The 13572-nt window shown below is 43.2% G+C and overlaps 1 protein-coding gene across 1 annotated transcript in view; it reads right to left on the reverse strand.

Moving 5' to 3' along the window:
- Tbcd (tubulin folding cofactor D) overlaps positions 1 to 12112 on the reverse strand; it is a 155739-nt gene extending 143627 nt beyond the window's left edge. The window contains 7 exon segments of the mRNA XM_052196288.1: positions 199 to 254; positions 623 to 745; positions 747 to 770; positions 3326 to 3427; positions 4387 to 4484; positions 10332 to 10382; positions 11776 to 12112. Coding sequence (XP_052052248.1) covers positions 199 to 254; positions 623 to 745; positions 747 to 770; positions 3326 to 3427; positions 4387 to 4484; positions 10332 to 10382; positions 11776 to 11959 — 638 coding nt within the window. The 5' untranslated portion in view covers positions 11960 to 12112.
- Between the last annotated feature and the right edge of the window lie 1460 nt (positions 12113 to 13572).

A 13572-nucleotide genomic window follows, 5' to 3' on the forward strand; every position in this document is an offset into this window, starting at 1 on the left:
TGGTTTCTCTGTATAGTTAGTGGGGGTGAGCAAAGGTAAGAAATACAGCCGCCGGATTAATTCACTATTAACATTTATATTAAAAATAATTCATTTTACACACCCACACACAAAATACATAATAGTACGTAAGACAAACAGGCTTACAATGGACAGTCACATCTCAGTCAACAGTCCTGCACAGCCAACAAGACTTACTTGGACACAAGGACAGCAGCTGCATCTCGCGCCTTGTCACTGACCACCAAGTAAGACTGCAAGAATTTGACAAGTTTCAATTTAGCGTTTTTATCTTCATTTTCTAGATTTCCTACAATTGTGTATTATTTACACAATATTCAAAATTAAATGTAAAGTGAATAGTTTCTCTAACCATCTCTTGCCCCGAAACCCCTTACATATTACCGTTACGTTTAACAAACATTTGTATTATCTGTAGAGAAATGAGATTTGCTAAAGTAATTCGTCTGACCTCTACATAATATCACAGTTTCAGCGCTGAGGATCACTGAGAGCAGTAATGCCAGTGAAAGCAAATATAAATATGTGCACCAAAAAGTTTATCCAACTAAACTCTCATCTCAAGACAATTAACTGTAAGAGGTTTGTGACCATGGTTACCCTCTGCTATTTGCAGAATTCGGTCCATTATGGGTACTCGAGTTTCTCCAGTTTGAGTGGGCAGGTTCCCATCAAGGCGTGAAAAATCAAAAGGGATCAGGCAGGTCACAGAGAGCCACAGTAAAAAGCATGTAGCGAGTCTCCCATGTCTGAGGAGTTAAAGCACAATCATGATGATTCCAACAGAAGGCAAAGCTGCTGGGTATGATGGGGTGCACCCTGAATCCTTGCGCTCACAAAGCAAGGCAGGTGGATGGCTCCAAGCCAGCCTGATTCACATAACAGGTTCCAGGCCAGCCAGGGCGACACAATAATACCCGATCTCAAAAAAAGAAAGGAAGGAAGGAGAGGAAGGAAGGAAGGAAGGAAGGAAGGAAGGAAGGAAGGAAGGAAGGAAAGGAAAGGAAAGGAAAGGAAAGGAAGGAAGGAAAGGAAGGAAGGAAAGGAAGGAAGGAAGGAAGGAAGGAAGGAAGGAAGGAAGGAAGGAAGGAAGGAAAGGAAAGGAAAGGAAAGGAAAGGAAGGAAGGAAAGGAAGGAAGGAAAGGAAGGAAGGAAGGAAGGAAGGAAGGAAGGAAGGAAGGAAGGAAAAAGAAAGAAAGAAAGGAAGGAAGGAAGGAAGGAAGGAAGGAAGGAAGGAAGGAAGGAAGAAAGGAAAGGAAGGAAGAAGAAAGAAGAAGGAAAGAAAGAAAGAAAGAAAGAAAGAAAGAAAGAAAGAAAGAAAGAAAGTAAGAAAGAAAGAAGAAAAGAAAGAAAAGGAAGGAAGGAAGGAAGGAGGAAGGAAGAAGGAAGGAAGGAAGGAAGGAAGGAAGGAAGGAAGGAAGGAAGGAAGGAAGAAAGAAAGAAAGAAAGAAAGAAAGAAAGGAAGAAAGAAAGAAAGAAAGAAAGAAAGAAAGAAAGAAAGAAAAGAAAGGAAAAGAAAGAAGAGAAGAGAAAAGAAAAGAAGAGAAGAGAAAAGAAGAAAGGAAAGAAGGAAGGAAGGGATTGGGGAAAGGGAAGGGAAAGTAAAGGAAAAAGCAGCCAAGCATTCTGGCATCTACTCTTTCACTTCTAATCCCAAAATTCAGGAGGCTGAGGTATGAGGATCTCAAGTTCAAAGCCAGTCTATGCCACATAATAAGTTTCAGGTTAGTCTGAGCTACATAACAAGAACTTATCTCAAATAATAATTAAAGAGAGGAAGAGAATCCACTGCCACCCAAGTGGCCTTCCACCAACCCAGTGCCTACTGTAGGCCCTAAGACATCCCCAAGCCCACTGTCACAATAAGCACAGGTCTGTGCTGTGTCCTGTAAGCCTTCCTAGGGCACCATGGACCTGTCATGGTCTTAGAGACCTAACACAGTCACACTGAATTAAACAGTGACGCTTAGGATGTTGAGTGCAGCTTGAGTACTGGACACACACTACATTCAGGCAACGCCTCTTATGGCCTGAAGTGGGGTCTACTGTGATCTCCAGATAATAGGAAGACAGTCTAGTGACTAACAGAAGAAGACTGATGGAATGTTACCCTTTTGATTAGGATTATAGCACTGCCAGCCTAGGTTCTTTTGGTGATAGACACTGTAATTTAAATGGAAAGTTCCACGCATATGTCTACATTGACTAGGTCTTAAAACCTTGCTAATATGGCTTCCTACCACTTCAGACTCCACATCTTGCAAGGTTTAACATCGGAGGGGCCTTTCTTCAAGTATTGGACGTTCCATATGTGATGCGGTTAGCTTTATGGCACATATTCATAATCTGAGCCATGGACAAGCCAAACTGTGAAGAACCCAATGTCAAATCCGACTTTCTCCATGTATGCCTCAGGTTCAGCTTGATTCCACGTTAACAGCCTGTACCCGGCTGAGACATTCACACTCAATCTGTCTTAGTTTATGCTTAGTCATATTTAAATCCGGAATTTAATAGTCTACCAGAAAGATAAATGAGATGCATGAATATAAAAATCTATAAGAGAAAGGAGACGGTAAACTATTTAATACTAACATTTCAGAATTTATTAGTTGCTTATTATAAATTGTATAGTTATAAAATGTCTGTGCTCTATTAGTCAGAGGACCATGACAGATCAACAGGCTGGCTAATTTTACTGGAGTTTTTCAACACAATTGACATTGTGGAAGGTTTTTTGCATTAATTTTAAAAGTTGGTAAAACACGGCTTTAACCTCGGCGTGTCAGATGTACAGAACGTGTGCTTGCAGCGTGTGAGTGGCACTGGCTGGGCACTCGCATTAGTGATAGCTGCTCAGCTGGAACAGCTGTGAAACGGGTGAGATCCGGTCACGGTTCATTCTTACTTCAAAGGTTCAATAGTTTAGAATTTTGGTCGACTGGCACATTCTATCATTGTTATAACTTTAAATAATTCAGTTAAAATTTTTTTAAACATAATTTGATATTCTAGGGCTTTCCTTTTTAAAAAAAAATGAGAAGCAGGTAAAGAATTGTAAAGATTTGGGACTTCTTTGTGGCACTGTGAAAATTAATAAGCCAATGTGAAAGGAAAAAAAGGCATACTCTTTGCTTCATATAATGGATAGGTTCTAAAAGAGAGTAACATAAACTAATATGTGTAGATGCTAAAGAAGCAGAAGGAAAAATTTTAAAAACAGCCTAAGATAAAACCAAAGAAAGTTGGAAGATGGAGTTGCCAGTGCCAGGGCAGCCAGCGGGAGGGCTTGGGAAGAACTTACCTCATGGTCTTTAGGATTCTGACCTGTAAACATGTCTAACACAGGCTGAACATTAGCTACTTCATGAGGAAACAGACGCAGAAACACTTTATATCCACGAACCTGCCAAAGAAAACAACATTGGAGTATATAGAATATGGAGTACACTGTACAATTAGATCACAGAATGAGCAGCAGCATAGCTACCTTGATACATTCATCAGAACTCATTCTCTGTGCCGCCCAGTGACTGAGGAGATCCTGTCACAGTGCAGTGACACAACTCAGCAAGACCAAAGGGATGAGAGAGCTATCTCTATCTCTTACTTATTCATTATATGTGTTCTGTCCCAATTTGTCCAACAAGTCGCACTGTGTGCATCAGAGATATGCTACAAACTAAAAACTTCTGCTTCTATCCTGATAAGAGATTACTCGCTGACATTTATGAAAACAAAGTCCCTATGAGCCTCAAATGGCCCCACTAACACTTTTATAAAACAAGCTGCATTCTATCAACAACCAAAAGCCTCACCCTGCTATACTGTAAGAATGCTAAAACATGTTCCCTGAGACTCAAACTTTACACAGAGTCTCTCCTGAATCTCTACGTCTGGAGAAAGCAGACCATCAGCCCAGATGTTCTTCTGCAAAGGGGAAGTATAAGATTCCTCAGTAAATCATCTTCACACTATAGCTTAAGAATACTTCTATTGCTGGGTATGGTGGTGTATGCCTTTAATCCCAGCACTCAGGAGGCAGAGGCAGGTGGCTCTCTGTGAGTTCAAGGCCAGCCTGGTCTACAGAGTGAGTTCCATGACAGCCAGAGCTACAGAGTGAGAACCTGTTTAGGAAAAAGAAAAAAGAAGAAGAAGCAACACCACTTCCATTCCCATCAAGGCTTTTTGCTTTTTCCTTATAAGAAACCTTTTGTTCTAACTAAGGACCCCAAGATCACTAAGACCCGAGACCCAATGCAGGCTAGAAAGAAAATGAAAACCCACAACTTGTGTTGAAGAACCACGTTCCCCAGTTGGATGAGGAAAGTGTCTGTCCACTCCACAGCACTATACAAACGTTACCTTGGTGATGATATAAAGAAATTTAAAAGCCAGGTGTACAAGGTTGGGCACAGATGTCTCGTCCTGTACTAGGTCCAACAATGAGTTCATCATCCACTCTAGGGAAAAACAGATATGAAAGGCATCTCTGAAAAAAAAAATTTACCTTAACACATGTTCCCATTTTTAACACCGGGAAATTATCTCAAGTATACGACAGTGTGTTTTACAGATGATGCCTATTAAAACTGCTCTGAGCCGGGTGGTGGTGGCGCACGCCTGTAATCCCAGCACTCTAGGAGACAGAGGCAGGCGGATTTCTGAGTTCGAGGCCAACCTGGTCTACAAAGTAAGTTCCAGGACAGCCAGGGCTATACAGAGAAACCCTGTCTCGAAAAAAACAAATCCAAAACAAAACAAAACAAAAAAAAAACTGCTCTGATTTACCGATAGGCTAGGTTGAACTAAAAGAGGAAAAAGGGTCATGCAGAGCACAGCTTTCTCCTATCCATTCAAAGTCTAAGTTCAGAACCAGTACAGGGAGAGGGTAAAGGAGAGCACAGACAGGGAGAGAGAAGAGTTCAACTTGGCTGTTCGCGGTATGAGAGCTCCGGCCACACCCCACTGACTATCCTACCGGCCTCCCAGCCAATCCAATGCCCAAGAGACACTCACATACCATCGACCACAAACAAGACTCTGTGCTGTGTCCTGTCAACTTTCCTAGGGCACCAAAGACCCGAGGTGGTAGGAGGGAGCTGGCACAGTCACTCCGAGTTAAAAGGTACACTCTTTGTTTTATAAGAGATGTATTTTAAAGGATAAATACATAAAGGTTATAGACTTCCTCATTTTTCATTTCTTTTTGTTTTGCGGGTTTTGGTTTGGTTTGGTTTGGTTTGGTTTGATTGGTTTTGGTTTGGGTTGTTTGGTTAGGGTTTTTGTTTGTATTTTGAGACAACGATCTCACCATATAACTCTGGCTGGCCGTAAATTCCCTATGTAGGTCATGCTGGCCTTGAACTCAGAGATCTGCCTGCCTCTGCCTCCCACGTGCTTGGACATGTGGACTGTACCACTATGCCCAGCCTCAATTTTTATTTCTTTTAAAAAAACATTTGAGCATTTGAGTATCAGCTTGAGAGACAGCTCAGAAGTTAAGAGCACTTACTGCTCTTGCTCAAGACCAGGGTTTGGTTCCCCTGTAACTCCAGCTCCAGGGGGCTTCAAGCCCCCACAAGGACCCGCACATACCCACACACATATACACAAAATTAAAAATAAAGTCTTCCAAAAAAAATTTTTTGAGGGGCTGAAGAGATGAGTCAGCAGTTATGAGTACTGCCTGATGCGCTTCCAAAGGATCAGGGTTTGATTTCCAGCACCAACATGGTGCATCACAGCATCTATAACTAAAATTGCAAGGGCTCCAACACCCCCTTCTGGCTTCTGCAGGCACTGCACACACAATACACAGACTTGCAAGTGAAACTCCCATACACATAAAAGTAAATATTTTATTTAAAAATTGAGTGTTTAAGGAAAAACTTGTAACAGATACAAAAGTAAGTTCTGTGATTAAGAAGGTGGCACAGAAAACAGGAGGAAGAAACAAAAGAATCTTCTCTCAAAGCTTCTGCACCATGAATGAAATGTACATTATTTGAGGGTAGACTGTAATGAGTTCTGGGTTATCTTGGAGGGGAAAAAAAAAACCTACTTACATATAGTGAAGATAAAATAGAATACCTAGCCAATGGCAGATGTCTTTAATCCCATCACTCAGAGGCAAAAGCAAATGAATCTCTGTGAGTTTAAGGCCAGCCTGGTCTACACAAATTCCAAACAAGCCAGGACTACATAGTAAGACCATCTCTCAAAAAAAACAGCAAACACCAAAAACTATTAATATAAAATAAAAGGGTTAAAAAAAAAAAGGAAGAAAAAAAAACAAAAAGGAAAGAGGATAAAGAATAAGCAAATCCCAATAGAGCTGATCAAACCTAGCTATGCTGACAACATTGCTAAATGAAAACACCCTCTTAGCTATTAAAAGATGAAGACAGGCTGAATCCAGACAAAAAGAAGACAGAGTATTTGCTACCATGAGAGGCTTAAGAAAAAATATTACAAAACGTAGAGGATATTTCTAATTAGAAAAATCAATTCATTGTGAAGGCTAAACAATTGAGTGACTGATACAACAAATGCCAGAACCCCAAAGCAAAGCAAACACTGAAAGCAGAAACAGGACCAAGCAAACAGAAAATCAGTAAGGACACCAACAGCACTATCATCCACCTTATTCCAACAATACAACAGACTCATTCAAACACGCATGGAAGACTCAACAAAACAACCTGTGTGCTGTGTCACTGGTCTCAATAGAAAAGAGTTTGAACCTAATAAATGCAAAGTAAAACCACAGTGGGCTAAGATCACTTGCTCACTGAAATCAGAAACACTGCCTAGAGAGGCTACAAAGTAACAGCAACCCGAATACATTGTTGGTGAGGATGCACAAGGACTCAACTTTCATAGAATAGTATGGCATCCTATCACAAGATACACATTTACTACACAGCCCAGAAATCCCATTCTTAAGATAGCCACCTAAGAAAAACTAAAACACAGCCGCCCAAAGATGGAACATGCAGGTTTAAAGCAGTGTTATTCATAATAGCCAAATGAGAATCTCATAAAAACATCTCCTCTATATGAATCTGTGTACCAAACAAAGCTCCAAGAAGACCTGTCAGTTCTGGAGATTGGAAAAAAACAATGAATATTATCTGCACTAATGAAAGGATTACAAAATAACAAAATAAACACTATGGTGCTAGAGAGAATATACCATAAAGCAACTAACAAAAACAAATGATACAGGGGCAAATGAAACAGAACTGAAGTTCTAAAATCCAAAGCTTTTATATAAGCTGTGTAAGTACTGAATACAGTATATAAATACTGAATACAGGCATCAAATGGTATTTCAGGACTGGAGAGCTAGCTGGCTCAGTGGTTAAGAGTGTTTGTGCCCTTGCAGAGGACCCAAGTTTGGTTCCCAGAACCCCCGTTGGGCAGCTAACAACTGCCTGCAACTCCAAGAATTCTGACACATGCACATATACATAAAAATAGAAATTACATTTAAAAATTGTATTTCAAACAGGAAGAAGGGTTACTAGATAATAATTAATAAATAAGCCTTACATAATCAATTAAAAATTAGATTCTGGGCTTACTATCAAAAATCAAACACAAAGGAGGAGACTGAATTGGTGACAGATATCTATAATCTTAACGCTAGCTGAGGCAGGTAAAATTGTAAATTCAACACCAGTCTAGATTACATAGTGAAACCCTGTCTCAGAAACAAAGAAAAAGAAGAGACTAATAACATCCAAACCCAAATATATTAAACCACAATGGCTAACATACCACACATAAACCTGAAAGGCAAAAGTGGAGGCATAAAGTGTGTCACACACAGAAAAGGACCAGCACCAGCAAGCATCATCTTTTTCAAAAAGGGGCCTGTTTCTATTTCCCAGAAGAATGAACAGCAACCGTTATGAAGCACCGGATGGAACACAGGAAGCACCACACTCTGCCCCACGGCAGAGAAGTCCTGGCAGTAAGGGCAGGTCAAAGCTGCTACCTGAAGAGCTCACACAGCATTTCCACTTCTTGGACAGTGCCACCTGTTACATGGGGACAAAACTATCAGATGAGGCTAGGGCACCTACTGTTCTGCCACCCTCTGCACAGCCAGCCCTTCAGCCTGACATCAACCACTTGCCCGCAACTGGTCCCTCTGAAGACGCATCTTGAAGAGGCTAAGGGGAGGAGGAGATGTATAAATTCTGCCAGCAACCTCACCAGCTGTGTGGCATGGAGCAACCTACTTCACCTTTCAGACCTGTACTTCAGTTTCCTCATTTTTATTGTGTGGCTTATGATAACAGACCTTACACAGGGACTGTAAGGTTACTACAATGGTTAAATCGGCTGGAGCCTCCCAAAAAAGAAAAAAGGAACAAAAGCTCAAAACAAGACTTAAAAAAAATTATCAAGAGTACTTGAAGCCAGCCTGGGCTACCTAGCAAGACCCTACCTCAAAAAGAAAAACCAAGCCAAGAGTTGTGGTTCATGCCTGTGATCCCAGCACTCGGGAGGCTGAGGCTGGAGAACTTCCATGAATTAGAGGCCAGCCAGGGCTACAACTCTGTCTCAAACAGAAAAGGAGAAAAGCCAAACAAAAATGTAATTAACATGAAATAGGCTCAGATATAACAAAAGCAATGAAAAGCAAACAAAAGTCACTCTCTGCTGCTAAAATTTCTTCCTAGGGGTAAATGTAAGCACCCTAGGATTAGCTAAGAAGATTAAAAATAGACTAATACTGTTCAGTTGTTGTGCCTTAAAATTGGTAAATAGATAAAGTAGTTCTATCTCAATTTGGGAGCTAGCTGGGTTAAGAAAAAATGTCAACACAGTTATAAAAGTGACACTAACATAGATGGGATTCTCCTCTCCTAATCTTGTCTAACCTATACACACACACACACATACACACACACACATATATATACATACACATATATACACATACACATATATACATACATACACATATACACATACGCACACATATACATACACATATATACACACACACACATATATACATATGCATATATACACATACACACACATATATACATACACATATATACACATACACACATATAAATATATATACACATACACACACATATATACATATATATATACATATACACATATATACACACATATAAATAGAGGGAGGTTCTCAATCTTCCTAATGCTGTGACCCTTAATACAATTCCTCATGTTGTAGTGATCTCCCTCACCACAAAATTATTTCATGGTTACTTCATAACTCTAATTTTACTACTGTTATAAATCACAATATAAATATCTGATATGCAGGATATCTGATGTGACCCCTGTGGGGGTCACAACCCATAGGTTGAAACCTGGAGTCTAGGCCCTTCCCAAGGCCACCTGCATTTAGGGCAGAGTTGTATACAACAGGTGGTAGAGAGCTATGGGTACTCAAGTGAGGGTCTTGTGATCCTTCTTGCCTCCATATGATGGGATGTAAATAGTCAATAAGCCCAACTTGGATAATCAGTGTGCACAGCTGAACTCCAGATGGTGGCTGTCTGGCTTAGAGAATAGTCCTATGCAACACTCTTACACTAATGTCCTGAAACCAAGCCTTAGTGTCTCTCTACAAGGTGGAGGTGACAGATGACCTCATTGGCTGCTGTGTAGGTAAAATAGGGCCTTTGTAAAGCTCAGGACCCTGCACAATTGCCAGGAAGATAACAGCTATCCACACATATCACACTAAAACATACACAAGAAAAGATGTGTGGTGTCGCACGCCTTTAATCCCAGCACTTGGGAGGCAGAGGCAGGTGGATTTCCGAGTTCAAGGCCAGCCTGGTCTACAGAGTGAGTTCCAGGACAGCTAGGGCTATACAGAGAAACCCTGTCTCAGAAAACCAAAAAAAAAAAAAAAAAAGAAAGAAACAAAGAAAGAAAAGATGTGTCCTTTCAATAGCGACAAGCAGAAAGCAGCTTAGACACACCTGCACAGGATCAAGGCTGATATCAGACAAAAAAATAAATAAAAAGACAAAAGCCAGGCGGGCGGTGGTGGAGCACGCCTGTAATCCCAGCACTCTGGGAGGCAGAGGCAGGTGAATTTCTGAGTTCAAGGCCAGCCTGGTCTACAGAGTGAGTTCCAGGACAGCCAGGGCTACACAGAGAAACCCTGTCTCGAAAAAACCAAATCCAAAAAAAAAAAGACAAAAGCCCTAGGGACACCTGCTGACAGCACACACTGGTGCCAGCAGTACACACAGACCTTCCCAATCATTTGATATTGAACCACCAAAATCTATGCTTACCAAGGTGTGGATCCAGAAGGTGGGGCTGCTCCTGGTATTTGTCCATAATTACTAAAAGGAAAATAACATGAAACTCAAACCACGTGAGCCTTAGAAACCCTTGCCTGTCCGTGACTCTAATGGGACAGCTAGCGTTTCCCTAGTCCTTGTAACGCCCAGGGACACACCTGGCTTCTTGCTAACAGATGCTACACAGCTGCCCAGCATCTGCCAGGCTCCTGAGGACCACTGTGGCCACACCCACCTCCTATTCCTCTCTTGCTCTGCACACCTTCCCCTCGGATCCTCTCTACATCTGCTGATGCTCCAACTGCTTTTCTTTCCATCCCTTTCTTCACTCTCTACAACTCCACCTCCCCTCCTTGTCAAGCCCCCTTCCACTTCTTGAGTCCTCCCCCTGCTAAGCACAGTGCCCTCCCACTCCTCCCCAACCCTGGTCACCTACTTTCCAACCCCTAATCTGTTTTTACCCAACCCAGTGGTTTCTCTGCCTCCGCACTTCTCAATGCCACTTCAGACCCCTCCACAAAGCCCACCACTCTGTCTTTCCACCACCACCCCCCAAAAAACTAGAGTCCATCCAAACCAAAAAAAGACAGAGAATCTTTTTAGCTAAGGAATCCACAGAGATGATTTTGTTCAAGTACAAAACTCTAATTATCGAAGGGCCCATCTGAACATTGTCTTAGTTTGTTTTCTGTTGCTGTGAGGAAACTGGCCAAAACCAACTTGAGGAAGAAAGGGTTTATTTGGTTTTCACTGCCCATCATTGAAGAAAGTGTAGGGATGAATTAAAGCAAACAGAGGCAGAAACTACGGAGGAGTCATGCTGGTTTGCTTGTTCCTAGGTTCGAGTTCAGCTATCTTTCTTATACAGCTTAGACCCACAGGCCAGGGATGGTACATCCCATAGTGGGCCGGGCTGTCCTTCATCATTAGTAATTAAAGAAATGCCGCAAAGACATGTCCACAAGCCAATCCGGTGGTGGCAATTATTCACTTGAAATTTCTTCCGAGGTATGTCTAGGTGTGTGTAAGGTTGACAAAAACTATGACAGTACCCATTACAAACGACTGTAAAGGCTAACCTAAATTTGAGGGATTTAGAACCACCAAAGGAATCTAATGGCACTGTCCACTCTCCTGCCCTGCCTGGAACGGAGGTCCTGGATAAACCTGGTGCTCTGAGTTTGCAGAGCCCTGGTCTCATAGCGGAGCGCCATAGAAGCACAACCCCCATGCAAGCCCGCTCCTCTTTGCTCGCCACGAGCGCTCGCTCGTAGGTGGCAGATTCGCTCTCAACGATTCTGCTATCCACAGAGAGGTCCCAAGTATGCTTTGCTCAGTTCCCGGACACGGCAGGGCGGGCAGGCGATATGGCCCCCAGGTCCCTTCCTCCCAGATGCAAAGACCTCAAGATAGAGACTCGGGGCCCCGCCCGCACCGCGGAACCGCTCCTCCGCCACCTCCCGGGACGCGCGCTCGCCGTGCACCGCCGGTAAGCTGCGAAGCAGCGCGCGGGTCTCCGCACTCTCGCCGAACGCTTCCAGGGTGGAAGCGCGGACAAGCGCATCATCCTCCACCTCCTCCTCGGCGGCGCTCGCAGCAGGTTCATTGCTCAGTACCATCGTGCCTGCAGCTTCCGTAAGATCCCTACCGGCAACCGGGAAGAAAGGAGATACAGCACGAGAGCGGCCAGCCCCGCCCTGAGACCTTCGACCCCAACTACGGAGCGCGCAAGCCAACAAAACAGCTCGCGCGAAGTCACAGCTCAGCCTGCAAATAATGCTTGCAGAGTGAAGGGCAGCACCAGGAAAACTAAGCCTCCAATGTCTACAGCCTCAAGTGGGTGGAGCCAAGGAGGGTGTGGCCGGAGGAGCGGGCGGGTCTTATCCTTACTAGCCGTTGGACAGAGTGGATTCGGGTGTTGGAAGCCTTCTGGAGTTTGAGTGCGTGAACAACGAGGTTAAGGAAAGAACTGGGTTTGAAATTGGGGGCGGGAACCTGGAAGATTTTGAGCTAGCGTGGACAGTGCAGGAATGCTGAACTAGTAGAAAGAGCCAGAATGAAGGGGTGGTGTCTGAACGCAGGGGAGGGTTTTGAGTGTTGGGGCAAGAATGGGGCAATGATGTCTGAGCGCCTGCAGGGGGCGGGAAGGAGGGCAATGCTTTAAGCTTGTAGGAGGCAATGGGGTATTGCTCCAAGATGAAGGCTTTTGCCATGACCAATCACCAGCACCATCATGGCCACCCAAAGCAGTCCGGACAAAAGGCGTGGGCTGCACACTGCTGGCACTGCGCTCACCAGCAGAACAAACCTCACATCTGACTCCACAATGAAAGTGTCATTCAGGCTGTAAAACTCAGCATGTAGACAGCACCCGCCAGCCAAATTGAAAACAGAGACTTGATCCTTCAAATTCCATCGGTCCTGGGGGGGGGGTGGGGGGGGATCTCTGAATGTGCCAATCCTGCTTTTGTGCTTCTCTAGTTCTGCTTCTGGTTAACTGTTGTTGATAACTAAACTATGTCAACCCAAAACATATTTTTTGTGGTTAAAAATTCACCCTCTCGGGCTGGAGAGATGGCTCAGCGGTTAAGAGCACTGACTGCTCTTCCAGAGGTCCTGAGTTCAAATCCCAGCAACCGCATGGTGGCTCACAACCATCCTTAACAAGATCTGACGCCCTCTTCTGGAGTGTCTGAAGACAGCTACAGTGTACTTATATATAATAAATAAATAAATCTTTAAAAAAAAAAATTCACCCTCTCCAGGCAGTGGTGGCACATGCCTGTAATCCCAGCACTCTGGGAGGCAGAGGCAGGCTGATTTCTGAGTTCGAGGCCAGCCTGATCTACAGTGTGAGTTCCAGGACAGCCAGGGTGATACAGAGAAACCCTGTCTCGGAAAAAAAAAAAAAAAAAAAAAAAAAAAAAAAAAAAGTTCACCCTGAGAAGTCTCATTGTTATGCTGGGATCTGGAATAACCCAGTGTAGTCACTGACCAGCTCATAAAGACTTTCTATTGGCTTAAATCTATGTCCGAGCAGTCTTCTCAGATACGTTGTGGGTCCTCAAATATTGGAAGAAGAGAACCACAAGTTGCACTCTGATCTATACACACATATTTGTGCACATGGATACCCAAAATAATGTCGAAAAATAGAAAAAAGTGAGGTTCTGGACAGGGTCTGGGTAGCAGTTGCAACTGAATGACCAGAGCCACAAGAGCGCGGTGTTTT

The sequence above is a fragment of the Apodemus sylvaticus genome, chromosome 10 (genome assembly GCF_947179515.1).
Source record: "Apodemus sylvaticus chromosome 10, mApoSyl1.1, whole genome shotgun sequence".
NCBI lineage: Eukaryota > Metazoa > Chordata > Mammalia > Rodentia > Muridae > Apodemus > Apodemus sylvaticus.